The 18,501-nt window shown below is 37.0% G+C and overlaps 1 protein-coding gene across 2 annotated transcripts in view; it reads left to right on the top strand.

Annotated features, from left to right (window-relative positions):
• Window positions 1-1,541: 1,541 nt before the first annotated feature.
• The window catches only part of LOC138175058 (transmembrane protease serine 11B-like protein), a 41,598-nt gene continuing 24,638 nt past the window's right edge, over window positions 1,542-18,501 (top strand). Inside the window, exon 1 of one of the 2 annotated variants that reach the window (XM_069105340.1) lies at window positions 1,542-1,766. Coding sequence is in view for 1 of the 2 variants with exons in the window: in XM_069105338.1 (XP_068961439.1) it covers window positions 1,759-1,766 (8 nt within the window). In the remaining variant the exon portion in view is untranslated. The remainder of the gene's footprint in view (window positions 1,767-18,501) is intronic. The other variant, XM_069105338.1, reaches the window with a different exon arrangement.

Raw genomic sequence — 18,501 nt, 5'->3', positions numbered from 1 at the left:
TATTCTATCTAACTCCTAATGGGTCCTCACTGCTGCAAGGAAATATTACTCTTCTTTCATCTATTTTCTATCCCCCTTACCACAACTGTTTCATATCTCTTCTATAAGCCTCCTAAGCTACCTCTTAGGCAGGTAGGTGATGCAGTGGATAGAGTACTGGGCCTAGAGACAGGAAGACTCATGTCCCTGAGTTCAAATGTGACTTTAGACACTAACTGTGTGACCCTGAGGAGGTCACTTAACCCTGTTTGTCTTAGTCTCCTCATCTGTAAAATGAGTTAGAGAAGAAAGAGCAAACCATGCCAGTATCTCTGCCAATAAAACCTCAAATAGGATCATGAAGAGTCAGATATGACTAAAATTTCTCAAAACCAACAAATGCCACCTCTTCCCCACCCTCTCAGCTTGGTACCATGCCTCATACTTCTCAAGGAAAAAAATTGAGGGCATTCACAACAAACTCCATCTTCTCCTCATCTCACATTCCTCTGATGTCAATCCCTACTTCTCTCCAGTCTATGATAATGAGATAGCCTTTCTGCTTGCCAAGGACAACTTCTCTCTTCTCTAATGTCTGATTTCCCCCTGATTTCTAGATTGTGCACATTCTTCCTTCTTTCCTTTTTTTCTTCCTTCCTTTTGCTCCCTTTTATTTCCCTACTTTCAACTCCTTTGAATCTAAGAAAGGAAAAGAATGATAGTTGGAATGGGCACTGAGCAAAGTTGTCTAAGGCTCCTTAAGGTGCCTTAATGTTTATAAAGTGCTTTCTTTACAATGACCTTGTGATGTAAGTATTGTGATCCTCATTTTATAAGAAATCTCAGTGTTGGACAAGTCATGACAACTCCATACACATAGCACTAGGAAGTAAGTGTCAGAGCTCAAACTAAAATCCCACCCATTCCAGGAAGAATACTGGCTTCCCAATCTTCTGACTTTGCCATAGTGCTTACATCAAAGTTTTTTTTTTTCCTTTTAACCCTAGTAGTGAAGGCATGAACATTGTCAAAGAAAAAGAGGAACTAATATAAACTGAGAGGCCCAGACCCTAGAAAAAATAGCTATGCTTGCTAATTATCTGAATCTGTGTTGTCAGTAAGACAAAATACCCCTGTGAATAATTTTCTTCAAGGTCCTATGATATCACATAGAAAAACCTCATTACCTCTACTTTGTAGAAACATCTGAAGTCACCACCCATTTCTCCAATTGACTAAATAAAAGCTCCAATTCTGGTTCCTTTGTATTACTGGGATACAGCTGAGATTCCCTGCTCTCTATATACCAAACTCAGTTCTAAATACAAACTACAGAGAGGATCTTAGAAATTTTTCCAGATTAATGTGGAAATCATCTGACAAAGAGTTCTAGAACTGGTTACAGTTGGTTTCAACCAAGGAGGAGTTGCACTTTGTGAGGAATTGGTTGACCTGAGTCAGAATTCTGATTCATCAATCTGTGGTGGTGCATTTTGGGTGTACCTCTGAGATGCCCAATCCAAGTTTGGGCTTTTGTTTTTTCCTAAATAACCAACTCAAAGACATTTTTTCATTCCTTCCTTAAAACCAGAGAGAATAACTGCTGTCATCCACACCTGTCAGACAAGTTCCATCTTAATTACTCTTTGCATTTTCTCACAACCCATAAAACCCTAACTCTCCCTGGAGTTAGTACATTAGCCTTTGAACCACTGATCAGGGGAACAGCAACACAGGAGGTCCTCTTATCTTTATCATCACCAGAATCATCAGTACACGATGTATAGGTAAGTGATTTGCCTGTCTACTATTTGACATAAGTAGGATTAGGAAGAATGTCTCCCTTCCCCACCTCCCAGACTGGTACAATAAACCAATCTAATTTAGTGTCAAGTAGTAGTTTTCTCACACTATTTAGGATTTCCCATCTCGCTACTGTCATCATCTGATTGCCCTGGTGCCTGTAGTTTTTAAGTAGGTGGTTTGGGGGGTATCACAGAGAATGAAAATTGCTTAGCTTAGGAAATGATAGCAAGCTGGCATACCATGAATGCAAATGTCATTGATAAGTGACTTTTGGAAGAAACAGAGAAAACTTACCTATCTTGCAATTTAAATGTGAGATAATATAATACTCTTTATACCTTGCAATTTCCTAACTTTTTTTTTACCTTCTATGGGCAAAATGCCTTCATTTACATACTTTGAGCTTTTCAACCCTATTTTCCACTGTTTCAATCTGTCACCCTGTCTTTTCCTGTAGGTGAACAAACTTTAAAAATGAGAAGACTACAATAGCATTTAAAAGTATAATCTTTTGTGAGGGAGGGGAGTGGTGGGAAAGGAAAGGAATGATAGGTTCCCTCTCCTTGGAAATCTTCAAGCTGAGTCTAGACCACCACTTGTTGGGTATCGTATAGTGGGTCTTCCTTTCCTATATGAGTTGGATTACACAGCTGCTGAGGTCCTTTTTAATTTCCAAATCTTGTGATTCTGTGGAAGAAACCTATAATTTCACTGGTAATAAGGAAGTCCTGGTATGTAAATCAGTAATTCTTCAGTTAATAGTCTTTGAAAGTTGCCTAGGGGCAATTAGAAGGTAATGACTTGTCTGTGGTGACAGGTATTATATGTAAGAGGCAGAGATTAAACCCAAGTCTTCCTGACTCAAAGGCTGGCTCTCTAGCTCTACATTATGCAACATTGCTTTTCTTAGCATCAGTGATAGTCATTAAGCCAGAAATTTTTGATATTATCTGGAATGTAACAATAGTTATTTCTGAGCTTCCACCATTACATGGAGTGAGTTATAACTGAGTTAAGTATAATGAAAAAAAAATTAAGATTTGATTACAAATGAGTTGATTGTTTAATGCTATGCTTTATTTTAGGGTGGGTTTTTTGGGTGAGGGAGGGGACTCTAGAATAGCAATTTTAGTGATACAGCAAATTCCTGTTGAGGAAACTACCTCTATCAGTGCAGTTGGGCAACGATTTTGAAACTTGTAGTCTAAGTTAGAGAGTGTTCTGGGGTCATTAAGAGGCTAAATGACTTGACAAGGGTTATATAACTATGCTGGATTAGCAGCAGGATCTGAACCCAAGTCTTCTTTTCTCTAAGATTGGTTATCTAGCCACTATACCACATTGTGTCTTCTATGCTATTGAGTTTTGGAATAAACACTTACCGTTCTTCAAAATGCAAGCCAAGAAAATGAATGTTAGATAAAGGACATTGATTAAATGACTACTATGTGTCAAACACTGTGCTAGTTGCTGGAGATACAGATATAAATATAAAGAAAACTATCTTAGTTCACAAGAATTTTACATTCTACGGAAAGAGATATATGGTGTATATGTGTTTTATATGTATATATATACATATATATATATCTACAGAGAGAGATACATTTACATATAAACAAAGAGAATAAACGCAGATAAAATACAAGACTAGGAGGGAGACAGTGGTGTGTTGTTAAATATTTAACAATTGGCTATCTGAGAAAAAATGTATCCCTGACATGTTTTCAAGTTTAAACTGCTTTATTAACATTTTCTCCATCATTATCTTAAGTCTAGAAAAGCAACAAAATGATAAATCAAGCCCTGATTTAGAGTATTTGTCAATTTATAAAGTGTAAATGCTCACAATGAAAATCTAACAGTTGGCTCTCGAGAGTTGGCTCCAACTTACTAGCAAGTGAGCTGGTTCCAACTCACTAGAGGGAACTAGCAGTGGGTGAGATCAGGAAAAGATTTCATGGAGAAGGTGGCCTTGAACTTCATCCTAAAGGAAGAGAGGGAGCCTAAAAATAGATGTGAGGAGGGAGTGGATTTTAGGTATGGCCAGACAGCCAGTCCAAAGTCATGGAGAAACCAGAATGCAATTATAAAGGTTAGAAGGAGGCTGGTTTGGTTGGATTATGGTTTGGTAGGGGGAACAATGTATTAAGGCTAGAAAGATAGGTTGGGGACAGGTAATGAAAGGTTTTAAAGTCTAAACAGAAGAATATATATATTTATATATTTTCATATTTATTGAATATATTTATATATTTTTATATGTACATACACACACACACACACATATATACTATCCTAGCTACATTAGGGAGACACTGGAGTTTATTGAAGGTGCAGATAGGTGGCACAGTGGACAGAGTGCTGGGTCTGGAGTCAGGAAAATTCATCTTCCTGAGTCTAAGTGTGGCCTGTTTCTTTAGTTTTCTCAAGTGTAAAATGAACTGGAAAAGAAAATGGTAAACCACTCTAGTATCTCTGCCAAGAAAGCCACAAATGGGGTCATGAAGAATCTGATTTGACTGAAAATGACTAAGTAGCAACAATGGAGTTTATTGAGTTAGATCTTTGCTTAAGTCATATCATCTTGGCAGCTATATGGGGAATGGACTCATGTGGGGAGAGGCTTAAGTAAGGGAGACCACTTAGAAGACCATTGAAATTATCTAGTCAAAAGCTGATGAGGGCCTAAACTATAATACTGTCTGTGTGAATAGGTGAGAAATGAGAAATAAATGGAAAGATTTCCCAATGAATTCTATTTATGGGGTGAAGGAAAGAGAGAAGTTGGAGATAATATCAAGGCTATGATACTGGGAGACTCAAAAAATGGTGATACCTTGGACAGAAATAGGGAAGTTTGGAAGAAATATGGGTTTTTTGGGGAAAGATAATGAGACATTTTAATTTGATATGTCTCTAGAATATTTGGGAATGGAAATGAAATTAGAGTTAGAAAAAGACCTAGGATTTGAAAGTTAGTGTTAGGATTAGAGTTGGAATTACAGTTAGAAACAGAACTAGGCTTAAAAATGGAATTAGAGTTAGAACTAACTAGTAGGCAGTTGTTAATGTGGGACTGAAACAGGAGAGAAATATAACTGGATTTATACATCTAAATAACATCTGCAGAAAATTGAAAATTAAATACATGAAAACTGATAAGGTCCCTAAGAGATGGAGAATAGTAAAAGAAGATGAGATCCTAGGAGAGAGCCTTTGAGAATACCCATCATTAGAGAACATGATAAAGATGATAAGGTAGTAAAGGAGACTGAGAAGGAGGGTTCAGACAGTTATGGGTCTAAACAGAATAGAAGTCCAGAGTAGAGAGCATTCAGGAGGAAAAGGTGCATGTCAAATGTAGCAGGTAGGTTGAGAAGTATTATGGCAGATATGGGGAAAAGGACAGGGTACAGAGAATGAATCCGTGATTTCATTGACATAGGGAACTCCTCAATCAAGAAACTCCCTCCACAACTAGAGGGTGACAACTGCTACCAATGAGGGTGGGCACTTTTTCTTCAATTTACAGCCTTAGAGAGTTGCCTAGACCTCTGAGAGGATGTGACTTGTCCAGGATTATATAGACAATATGTGTCAGAGGCCTGACTTGAATCCAGATGTTTCTGGCTTCAAAGGTAGCTACCTATTCCTCCACAACTGGAAAGGCAAATGAAAAAAAAAGACAGTTCCTGCCATCAAGGAGATCACATTTTAATGGGAAAAGTAACACATGTAGGGGAATAGCATATAGGTGGCTAGAGAATATAATCATGGTCTGGGAAGTCACAAAGGTAGTGCATGAAACCATAGAGCAAACTCATAACATACCCTTTCTAGCAGTTGTAGTAGTGTTGGTTCTCAGTGTAACAGGTAGACGTCGGGGAGGGAAGAGCCTCCACAGGGTGACAGACTAGAAAACAGCCAGCACGAAGATGAGAACACAAGGTCCAGAAAATTAACTTGGCAACTTGGCTCTCCCTAGAAATGTAATCCATTTTAGAGGCTGGAGCAGCAGCAACTGCAGCAGAGGCAGGGCAGAAAATGGTGACGGTAATAATAAGGACATGCGATCCAGGAATGCAGAGCAGAGAAGGAACCAGCAGATAGGAAGAAGCTAAAGATTGGATAACTATAAAGATCCATGGAAGAGTGTTTGAAGTTCATTTAAAGATGAGTCCTTCAATTCAGTTGGAGCATTACTGTAAGCTGGAGAAAGTGTATACGTAAGAGAGAAGTTTAGCCAAAGAGCATTCACAAACCACGTTCACTAAGGGATGGGTGTGTTCTCCCTTTGGCTGAACAATATCCACAAAAACTTGTGTGTGGAGAGAGAGAGAAAGAGAGACAGAGAGAGAGAGACAGAGCGATAGAGAGACAGAGAGAGAGAGAGACAGAGAGAGAAACAGAGAGACAGAGACAGAGCGAGACAGAGACAGAGAGAGAGTGACAGAGGCAGAGACAGAGAGAGACAGAGACAGAGAGAGACAGAGAGACAGAGAGAGACAGAGAGAGAGACATAAAGAGAAGGGGAGAAAGGGAGACAAAGAGAGACAGAGAGACTTTCTGTAGGTTTTGGAGAGAGACAAAAGTGGGTAGGTCAGGCTCCTATGTCGGTTGGAGAAACATCACAAGACACCCTTTCAAAAAAAAAAATCTCCCTTTCCTCACATTGTAATAATATTTGAGATTCCCTCCAGTAGAGATTTGTTTCTTTGGGTTAGTGTATTTTTCTAAGTGTTCCTTATTAAAAAAGTATAATATCCCTGGGAGACGTGTTAATAGTCATCAGTAGTCAACATTTTCAAGAAGAATGGAAATGCCAGATTATCTAGCAGGTATAGATGACAAGTAATTTTCAATTTGGGGACATAGATAAAGCCATACTTTGGAATTACGGCACCTAGGGTAAATTAAGTTGAGTTGTTAGAGAAAAAAGAGACCCCGGTATAGATGTCTGGAGGCTAGTGATTATATCTATGAACACAGAGCATCCTATATGGCTCAAATCTCTACACCAAGTGGTGTACACTAGATCTTTCCCTTTTGGGCACAGTAATGGCACTGTAGTAAGGTGGGCTTGGAAAGGAGCATGATAGTGATCCTCAAAGGGTGGCATGTAGGAGGGAGTATATTCCTTCTCTGTGCTGATCCTTGGTACTTCATTGTCTGTTGCCACCCCTGCTTTTCCTGGTGTGATTTTTTTTTTAATTTATTTATTTACTTTTAGTTTACAACATTCAGTTCCACAGTCCCTTGAGTTTCAAATTTTCTCCTCCTCCCTCTCCTCCCTCCTCCCCCCATGGTTGCATGCAGTCAAATATAGGCTCTACAAATACCTTCACATTAAACATTAGTCAGGTTGTAAAGAAGGATATAACCAATGGAGTGAACAATGAGAAAGAAGAAACAAAACAAAACAAAAAAAGAGAGGGAGCAAGTAGTTTGCTTCAATCTAAATTCAGACTCTGTAGCTCTTTCCCTGGATGTGACTAGCCCTTTCCATCTCGAGCCTTTTGGAGTTGTCTTAGAACCTGGCTTTGCTGAGAGGAGCCCAGTCTATCAATGTTAGTCGTCACACATATGATGTGTCTGTAATTGTGTACGAAGTTCTCCTGGCTCTACTCTCCTCACTCAGCATCAGTTTATACCATTCTCTCCAGGTTATTGCAAAGTCCATCTGCTCCTCGTTTCTTATAGCACAATAGTATTCCATTACATTCATATACCACAACTTGTTTAGCCATTCCCCAATTGCTGGGCACCCCCTTGGTGTGATTTCTATAAAAAGAAAGATATAACCCAGAAATCCATGCCTCCAAAGACAGAAGCACAGACTCCTCCCCCTTTTTGGTGTTCTGGTACAAATCCCCAGTGGTTACTTGCTAGTTTCAGCTCTGTGGACATAAAAAGGGACCCAGAAGAAAGGGAGCTACAGAAGAAGACAGGTTTCCATATGATTCCATAGGTATTGTTAAGGGTTATATGATGGTTCTAGGTGACTGAAGAGACTGATTATTGGAAGAAGACAGAGGAGCATGGAAATTGGAAGAAGGAAGACAGCCTAGATCCACTAATTTTGTCCCAGACGTGACCCTTTGTCTTTGGGTGGGGAAAAGTTCATTGAGAAACTGTAATTGAGAACATAGCCAGGCTGTTGTTAGGAGGGTCATTCCCTTGTGATTCTCTTTGGGATATGTTACTACTGATTTTGTTGTCGTTGTTCCATTCACATTGTTTCCAAAGTGAATTTCAAATTAAACTGTGTCATGAGCTTCCAAACACAGGTTCCTAGCTATGTGATTCTCAACCAATGAAATCTGTTTTATATTTATGCCATTATTATGCTGAGAGTTAGTGTGGTATGGTTGATACACTGATGCATCTAGAGTCAGGAATTTAATTCAACAGACACTTATTAAGCTCCTTCTATGTACAAGGGTTGCCTTAGAAGTTAGAGACATAAAGATAATAAATTAAATAGTCCATGACCTCCAGGGGCTTGTATAATATAGGAAGAATACAACATTTACATAGAGGAGGCAGCATGATGCAATGTAAAGAGTAAGGGTCAAATAGTGAATTATTTCCCCACATACCAAGATAAGTTCAAAATGTGTAAGTGATTTAGATATAAAGAAGTGAATGTAATGCAATGATCCTGTGCTATAAGAAATGACAAATATAACTAAAGGGAAGTATGGGAATATTTACATGAATTAATGCAACTGGAAGTAAGCAGAGCTGGGGTAACAACATACACAATGACAATAACAATGTAAATTAAATAAACACACCAGGACACAACAGAAAGCAACTGCTATGAAATGATAAAGAAGCTCTAAAAAGTACTATAAGAGGACTTCCCTCCCAATTCCTTTGCAGAGGTGGTAGGGGAGCTTGGCACAAATATGAAACATTGTGTTCTGTCAGATTTTTTTTCCCAAGGAACTGATTAGTTTACAGAACATATTTTCTCTTCCTTTAAAAAAAATTATTTCTTCTAAGAAATGGCTCTTTGGAAGAAAGAAGGGAAAGGAAACCTAAGGTGAAATGTAGGTGATGTGAAAACAAACTCTGTCAATGAAAATATGTCAAAAGAAGAGGTAGCTAAGAAAAGGGTTGATAGCCACTTGTCAGTACTGTGGTTGGTGAGATTCTTGCTCAGGCCTGGGCTAGGCTCTGTGGCCTCTACAGCTTCTGTTCCTGTGAACATTTTGTTCCCAAATACGACTCCAGTTTCCTAATCTAAGATTTAAGAGTAAAGCAAGTTAAATATTAAAAATATATGACCCAGTAAAGTTATGTGAATGGATTCCAAAGAAATGCATTTCTGAAGAGATATGGAGAACAAAATAAAACTTAAAATGTGCATTCACAAATGGTTACAGGAAGCAGACAAGTGAAGGTAGGGTGTGGAGTTAAGGGTAAAGCATAAAGTATGAAGGAAAGAAGTTTAGGTGGAGTTGAAGGCTTGCGAGATTAATTTGAAGGCCCAGAGTTAGGAAAGTTTAGGGACTCATCCTTAGAAACATGAACTATAGTTGAACTTGATAGGGAATAAACAAGTGATGACATTAATAAGCAGGGTGATGGTGACAGTCATGGGAGGGAGAAAAAGCAATGATGAAGTGACATTCTGGAGAAAAGATGAAATCTAGTAAATAAATTACAATTAAAATGAAAAAATAGCTTAGAAAGGAAAAAGCATGGATTTAATAAATATTTCTCTCTTTTTTTGCTTTTTTTTGGGGGGGGAAGGTAGGGCAATTGGGGTTAAGTAACTTGCCCAAGGTCACAAGGCTAGTTTTTGTGTTGTGTCTGAGGCCAGATTTGAACTAGCAACCCCTTTAATAAATATTTCAACTAAAATCAAGCTCAGTCTCCAAAGGACTGGGAAGCTCTTTCTAGTAGAGACATAACTTCTAACCCAGTACATGACCACACAACAGGCTTGTCACTTAATATCTTGAGGTTCATTCTACTCATCTATAAAATGGGAGGACTAGAAAAGGTGATCTCTTAAGTCTCTTAATGCTTTAATATTCTGCCATTCTAGAGTTTTCTCTTTATACCTTTCCTTTTGGAAAAAAAAAACCGTTTCAATCAGAAGTTTTACACAGTTGATTTCAAAATTCCTTATTTTCACTCCAATTCCTTCTTTATCTGAATTCATAATATCCTGGGTTCATTGATATAGAGCTAGAAGGATACTCAAAAACTATTTATTTCAAATCCCTCATTTTCCAGAGGCAAAAAGTAAGGAGGCCCATGAAGCTAAGTGAGTTCCAGTCCTGGGTTTTCAATTGCCTCATTGACATTTTCACTTGCAGATCACCTTGAGTTCAATATGCCCAAACTGAATTAATCTTCTTCCCTGCAAAATGGGCTTTTGCTCCTAACTTCCTTATTTCCACTGAGTGCCATCATTCTCCTCGTCATGAAAAGATCAAAACATAAATATTATACCTGACTCATGCCTGATCTTAAGCAACAATAGTAGTTAATTACCTAGTCTCCTTGATTTTTTTTCTCATGTCTGTCTCATACTATCACAATTACCAAAATCTTAGGTTCTTCTCATATGATTCCTATCTTAGTACATTGGTTTCCCCTTTGGCTTGCTCCCCAAAAGAATCTCCCATTCTAATGTATCATGTTCACCGAAGTCACATTCATCTTCCCAAAGCCCTTCTTTCATCTTACTGCTCTCCTACTCACATGCCTTCAAAGGTTTCCCAAGAAGTATAAGGACAAAATTTCTTTTCCTGCCATTGCGGACTCTGCACAAATTTTATCCAGCTAACCATCCTGGTCTGCCCTTCTCCTTTTTCTCTATCACTTTTTTACCCACTAGAGTTAAGCCAATCTTCTTTATCTCCTTTCTCTCTCCTCTACTATTACTCTATGCATATTCATTCCTACTTCTATCCCTTCTCTCTAGCTTCTCTCCCAACCTCTGTTCCATCCCCTTAACACCTTACTATTCTTATGGAGCCAACTCAAGTCATATTTCTGACTGTAAAGCCTTCCCAGACCTATCTAACCTACATAAATATCATTAAAAATCCAAAATAATTACTCATAGAATGTCATCAGCTTAATATTGTAATTAATATAGAATTTAATTTATTATAATTTAATATAAACATTTTAATATAATTATGTTAATTTTTGCTATTAATAATGAGAGTAATTGAAATCAACATTTATATTTCTCTGACCTATAATTTCCTATCACAGGCATTGTCTATAGAGCATCCCTGATTTTGTACTTAATTATATACTATTTAGTGATTTTGGATTTTTAAATATTTTTTCTATTTCTTCCATATCCTTGACAGTGCTAATAGAATTCTGAGCATGGAGCAAGTATTAGACAAATAGTTGCCAAATTGAGAAAGATTCCTTAGAGGTGTTCATTACATTGCTTTCACATATTTAGGGTATCTGCATCTTAAGCTTGAGACAGGATGAATATTGCTGATGCCACCAGTGGCTGAAGGAAAATGCTGCAGAAGAAAGTTTTGTTTAGATTTTTCCAATAAAAGGGGAAGGCAGGAACAGCTAGTAAATGATCCTCCAAAGCCTTCTGCCCAGTACAAAATAATTCTGTGTTAGAGTATAACATGTTAGGATTAAAGTATAGAATTTACATTTTATACAAAATGTTTTCTATTTATGTCCTCAGGGTCTCACACAATGTATAGTAGACACTTCATAAATGCTTGTAGATTGATAACTGAGAGCTCCCATAACTAGTCAAGGGATAGCTAGTCCCTAGCCTTGTCTCTATCGCTTCCCTTGCTCTATGGGAGCATTCTGTCTAAAAAGTGAAATCTATACTTCGTTCCTTCAAAGCTCTGGGATTTCATCAGTCTGGATATTCCTCACTGCAGATTGTTAGATGATCCTTAAGAACTGCTGTGATCAAAACATTGATTACCCTGTGGTCAACCAGGTGATTGGCTTTGCCACTTGATGGGCATCTCCAAAATACTGAGGCTGGTCCTGGGATCATGATCAGTCATTCAATCAACAAATATTTATTAAGTGCTTACTATGTGCTGGGCACTAAGCTAATAGATGAGAATATAAAGAAAGGCAAAAATGGTCCTTGCCCTCAAGGCGATAACACTCCAATGGGGGAGACAATAAGCAAACAGCTCTGTATATGCAAGATACATAGAGTGTAAATGGGAAGAAAGAGGAAAGCTTGGAAAGGAGAGTGGATGAGACTACTGGGAAAGGCCTCCTGTAGAAAGGAGGATTTGAGTTTTGTCTTGAAATAATCTGGATTAGCTAGAAGGCCAAGGTAAAAATCACCAGACCTCTATTAAAGAGTCTCTAGCTCACTAGGACCTGCCAGAATCTATATACTAACAAGGTTTTCTGCAACTGAGGATGGTCTCTATGGTGTGAGGGAATATTAGAGGAGGGCATCAATAGATTTAAGTAAAATCTCTAAAATCCCAGAAATTCAGAGCTAAATTGCTCCATAGAGCTGGATCAAGTCTTTCATTTTATACTAACGTGGTTAGTGGTATAGCTTAGAACTAGATTATAGAACTTTCAAATCCCAATCATTAGTAATCTGTCCACCATACAATGACCATAGATCATAGATCACAGATCACAGATCTAGAGCTGGAAAGGACCTTAGGTGTCATATAACCCAACCCCTTCATTGTACAGACAAGGGAACTGAGGACCAGAGAGCTCAAGGGATTTGCCCAAATGCCACACATATACTAAGCATTCCATTTGAATTCAGGTCCTCTGACTCTACAGCCAATGGTTTTGGGTTGTTTTTTTTTTTTCGTTCTGTACCATGATCATTGCATCTTTTAAAAAAAATCTTATGAAACATTATCATAGAACAGTGCTGGAATCTTAGGTACCCCTTCTCTGATTCTATTAAATGTACTTAACCACATTCCTAACGTGCAGGACAGAAATCTGTTCCATTGGTTAAAAGGGCCCGTGGTGAAAGGCGTCCTCTCTTGGTTTATGCCCTTCTGGGATGCAGAGAATTAAAGACCACAGGATTTTAAGTAACAAAGCCTGGTGTTGCCACTACTACTAACAGTGTGACAATGGGCAAGGCATTCAACATCCCTGGCCTGAAAGATTCCTTTCTTGTAAAATGAGAGGGTTAGACTAAAAAATCTCTAAGGTGACTTCTAAGCAGGGGCTAGATGAGCATTGATTGGGTTATTATAAAAGGGATTTCTTTAAAATATGAGTTGAACTAGAATGGTCTCTGAGATCAACTTTGGTGATCCTGCTATTTTCATCTCTATAATTTTCATCTCTCTTTACATCTCAAAACTTGTGTATATTTCACAACTAAAAGATTTAATCAGTTCCTGAGGCAGGAGGGAAAAGAATGAGTTTATTTGTTCAATAATTGAGCTTTTGTACATGTTTATTCTTAAAATTAATTATCTCTTTGGCATGTGCCTTGGTCAGAAGATTGTGTTGCCATATGAAAATATCTGATGACTTTGGCTTCTTCCTGAGAAATGTAAATTATGAAATTCAGAAAATGCTAATGAAATGAAGATGACTTCCATTTCCATTCCAGAAAATCTATCCAAAGCATAACCTTACCTGAATCCATAATTAACTTTAGTTATATGTGTGTATGTATATAAATAAGTTTTGCTTGTGTAAATACAGGGTGCTTTAAAAGTCTTAATACTGCTTTAGATATTAAAGATGAAAGCTGCACTGAGACTTTTGGGACCCTATGTGTTGTGTCTTTGTACTCGTATGTATATATAGGTATGCACATATGTGTATATATATATATATGTACTCTGAATTATCAAAAAGAAAATACTCTTTATCACTATGGGTTTAATTCTCTGCCTTGTGTGGGGAATTCAAGGGAGTTTGAAGCTGCTTATTTCTGGAAGGGGAAACAAGGACCGATTGAGCAAAAGTTATAAGGGAAATGGACTATAACTCAATATAAGGAAGAATTTCTTAATAATTAGGGATTACCCAAGATGCACAGAGTGGCTTATGAGAAGGCAAGTTTTCCATCATGAATGTCATCTAAGCATAGGTTCTATCCAATGCGTTCCACTCCAGCAAGCTTGATTAATCACTCTCTATGTGCCAGACACTGTGACAAAGACAAAAACAAAATGTTCCTTGCCTTGAAGGAGTTTATATTCTATATAGTGATTTAAGAATTTCATTAGGAATTGATTCTATAACCTATATAACAATAAGAATGAGTTACAATACTTTCAAATCACAAAGATAGAATGCAAAAGGTTATGCAGGAGTTAAATTGGATTACTTTAGAGAGGTAATAATGGTACTTCCAGGAGCTATAAGCAGAGGTGTTCTGAAAGTAAAAGCGGAATGTTCACTTTCATGCAGAAATTCATTAGATTGATTGTTAATGATAATCCTTTCTTCATTCTCAACCCAGGGAAAATCTGGATTGGGGAGGGGAGAAACAATATTTGGGTTGGAATTCAGTAGTTAATCATCACATTCTAAATTTTGATTACCATGAAAAAGCCAGATTATCAAGAGTCATGGGTTGTAAAAATAAAACAATAACAACTTTTGTGGTACAAAAAGCCTGAATAGCACTCCTTTCCCTGACAAGTTTGGTGATTTTACTTTTCCTGAATTACAATTCCTATAATTACATTTTCCTAATGAGCAATTCCTAATTCCTAAAAACAAAATTAGACAATACACAAGTAAAAAGGCAAGTGACATTGCCTTGTGGATGAAAGAAACAGATATTTCCATTTGCTATTTTTCCTTCTGTGTGGAAATTGGTCAGCTTCCTTCTTACTAAGTATCAAGTTTGTCTATATGTATTATAAAGAAATATAGTATGCGGATGTGGTGCTAGGGCTTGTCAGAGCAGGAAGTCCAGCAAAAGGATTAAGTCTCCTTCCAATTTTTTTTTACAAGTGTATCTTAAACAATATGACCTATTTACTATTTTTAACATACAAAAGCTTTAAAGGAGCTATTACTGTGGCTAATAGATGTTCCAAGATATTTTCAAAAGGATTGGATCTAGATCATCCCTTTGATTCACCAACCTCCCACTACTACCTTCACTTTCCCTTCCTTGCATTCCACAAATTAATCTCCCTCTGAAATATATTGCAAAATACTGGGTGGGGGAAAAGAGTCATAATTCCTCTCCCAGGCACATCCTTGTGCTGGCAAGACATAGAGAATAAAAAGAAAGCATCTTGTCACTCTTACCTAGGCAGGGCTGCCTTTACTCAATGATTACATCAATCCTGACAGCTTTTTGGTCTTGAACAATAAACTTTGGAAAAATCTGGTTTTAATAACAGATGTGAGTTTCTGGTTGAGTAATGCCCCTTTCCAGGTGCTAACATAGTTGGATTTTCTTGCATATGAAAACAAGACCAAGCAAAACATTGAAAAATAGAGTGTAGGCAACGCATTGATAAAATCTAAAATTTCAAGTGAGATTTTTTGCCCCCCATTGTTGCTGTACAGTTGTTTTTAAGTCATGTCCAACTCTTTGTAACTTCATTTGGGGTTTTCTTGGCAAAGATACTGGAATGGTTTGCTATTTCCTCCTCCAGCTCATTTTACAGATGAGAAAATAAGGCAAATAAGGTTAAGTGACTTGTCCAGGATCACAAAGCTAGCAAGTGTCCAAGGGCTGATTTGAATTCAGAGAGATGAGATTACCTGACTCCAGGCCTGACACTCCATCCAGTGTATGACCTAGCTGCCTTTTTTTTTCACCTACACATCTTTATAGGACAGTTAGATGGCACAGTGGTAGAGTGCCAGGCCTAGAGTCAGGAAGACTCCTCTTTGGGAGGGAATGAATCAGGGAATGATTTTCCTCAACTTGACCTTGACTATTTGATTCCATGTTTGATTATATCACTAGGGCATTATTTCAGTGGAAATATGGATAGGCTACCTCCCTATTATCATTTTGAAAAGCCAGAAAGAATAAAAAAGATATTTCATATATAGAAAACAAAACTCAATTGTAATTCTCATCTTAAGTACAATTAAAATAATTTATATTTATATAGTGCTTTAAGATCTACATGGTGTTTTTCTCACAACATTTGTATAAATTATGAATATTACTATCACCACTTTATACATGGAAAAACTGAGTCTTAGACACATAAATCTAAAAAATGGGGAGTACTCAAACTCCGATCTTTTGACCTAAAGAGCAGTGATCTTTTCATTATGCTTCTGATGTTCTGAGGTTTGTGCTGGAGCCAGCTCTTAATGATGCATGGGACAAGACTATCAAATTTTCAGTGTGAACACATACTTCAGAAATTGGCAAATGCTACAAATCAGGGCTTTGGTTTATCTGTTTTGTTGGCTATCTAGAATTATGAAAGTGATGGAGGAAAACATTAATAAAGCAGATTAATCTTAAAAGTGTTTTGTGCATACTTTTTTCTTCTTGGACTGCTAATTGTTAAACATTTATCATTAGCACACTCTTGGTCTTCATGCATCAGTGTCTGAAATAAGCATGTATAATGCCATCTTAGAAATTCAGTGCCTTTACTGTATGTTGAGAATGTTACTAGGTAATCCATTTTTATGAGCATGTAGAAAATTTATCCTTAGAGGTAGACATTGTTTAGGAATTTGCATCTATAATTTTTCAAAGACTTATGAATACATTATGGATAAGTTGGTAACAAGAGAAAGTTATAGGATAAAATGGAATAAGAAAGGGCAGAGATCCAATCAGAAATATCTAAGCTGTCCCACCCCATTTATGTCTTATAGTATCAAGCTATAGAATAATGTAACTACAATTAAAGAGAAGGCAACTCACAAGTTGAGAGCCCAATGAAATATTCTAATATTGCTTTAATTTAGGAGGATCAATAAAGTATACAGTATAATATATTAAACAGCTTCCAAAGGTATCAGTCTGGTAGTTTAGACTGAGAAGAAGTTTGTATGAAAAAGGCAGCATGTATGAAAGAGGTCTAATTATGATACTGACCCTGATAATTATTAGCTTTGTGATCTTACACAAGTCATATAATTCTCAGTTTTTCATCTCTAAATTGAAGATATTGATTCTTTTATCATCACCAGCCCCATTGATGGTGGGTTGGGAATATAACCTTTATAAAAGAAGGATAACATCTGTGTTTTAGTAATGCTATTTTTACATGGCTATCACTCTCCAATTCTTCTCTCCTACCAAGACAACACACCCTTATAAAAAGAAAGTAAAGATGAGCGAGACAAACCAACACACAGGCCGTGTCTGATGGCATTTGACTCATTCCACATCTGTAATCCAAAATGGGGAGATATTTTTCATTATTAGCTCTGTAGTCAAACATGGCCTTTCCATTGATCTGAGTCTGTTGTTGCTCGATCCTATTTTCTTTTGTATGATCTTGGTCATTTTATATGTTCTCTTGGGTCTGCTTATTTTCTTGTAGCAGTTCCTACATGCCTTCCCAAGTTTCTCTGATCTCATGGTATTTAACATTTCTTATGACAAGATTATATTCTATCACATTTGCGTTAATTCACTATAGTATCTGGTAAATAGTAGGTGCTTATTAAATATTTGTTGATGGATTAATGGCATTCACATACCACAAAAGTTTCAGCTGTTCTGTCAATTGATAGGTATCCACTTTGCTTCCAGTTTTTTACTATACCAAAAAGCGCTTAAATAAATATTTTGGAACATATTTGCCATCTGCTTCTTTGAGTTACATGCCCAATAGTGGTAATACCAGATTAAAGCTTTTTCACTTTTCTCACATAGTTCTTATTTGCTATCTGGAATGTTTTTACAAAAAGAGATTACCCAACAGTGAACTAATGTACAAGTCTTCCCATAATCACTCTTTATGTTTCTTATCATATTTTCTAATTTACTGGGTATAAAATGAAACCACAGAATTGATTTAATTTATATTTCTCATTATTAGTGGTTAGATGACTGGCCTTGAAACCAGAAAGACCTGGTTTCAAGTCCCACCTTTGACACTTGCTGGATATATGACCCTGGACAAGTCATTTAACATTTTAGCTAAAGCAGTTCTCCAAGATTATGAGTTGCAAAGAAAGTGCCTACCTGCATTGTTTTTGTTTTTGTTTTTTACCCAGATGGTCCCTATACCCATGAACTCACAGATCCAATACTGTTTCCTCTCAATCCCTGTATTATTAGTGATTGGGACCCTTCCCCCCCCCACATGATTTTTGATGGTTTATATCCAACTTTTGAAAACTCTTTTCATATTTGACCATTTTGACATTTTGACATGTACAGTACATAAAATGCAAGGCCTAGAATCAGGAAGACCTTAGTTTAAATCTGACCTCAGACATTTACTAGCTGTATGACCCTGGACAAGTCACTTAACCCTCTGATTACCTTAGTTTTCTCAACTGTAAAATCAAGATAATAACAGCACCTACCTCCCAGGGTTGTTGTGAAGATACAATGAGGTAATATTTATAAAAGCATTTAGCACAGTGCCTGGCACCTAGCAGGCACTTGACAAATATTTATTCTTGGTCTTTCCTTCCTGTATGGGAAATGGCCACCATGTGATTTCTCCAAGTCTTTGTTGATGATAAAATTTTAGATCTTCTGGGTTGAGTAAAAGAGAAGTAAGTATATATATATATATATATATATATATATATATATATATATATATA

The sequence above is a fragment of the Petaurus breviceps genome, unplaced genomic scaffold (genome assembly GCF_028583685.1).
Source record: "Petaurus breviceps papuanus isolate PSGF00001 unplaced genomic scaffold, PetGlider_PUasm1.0 76, whole genome shotgun sequence".
Lineage (NCBI taxonomy): Eukaryota > Metazoa > Chordata > Mammalia > Diprotodontia > Petauridae > Petaurus > Petaurus breviceps.
The sequence above is the reverse complement of the archived record's forward strand: the minus strand, read 5'-3'. Positions and strand labels throughout refer to the sequence as shown.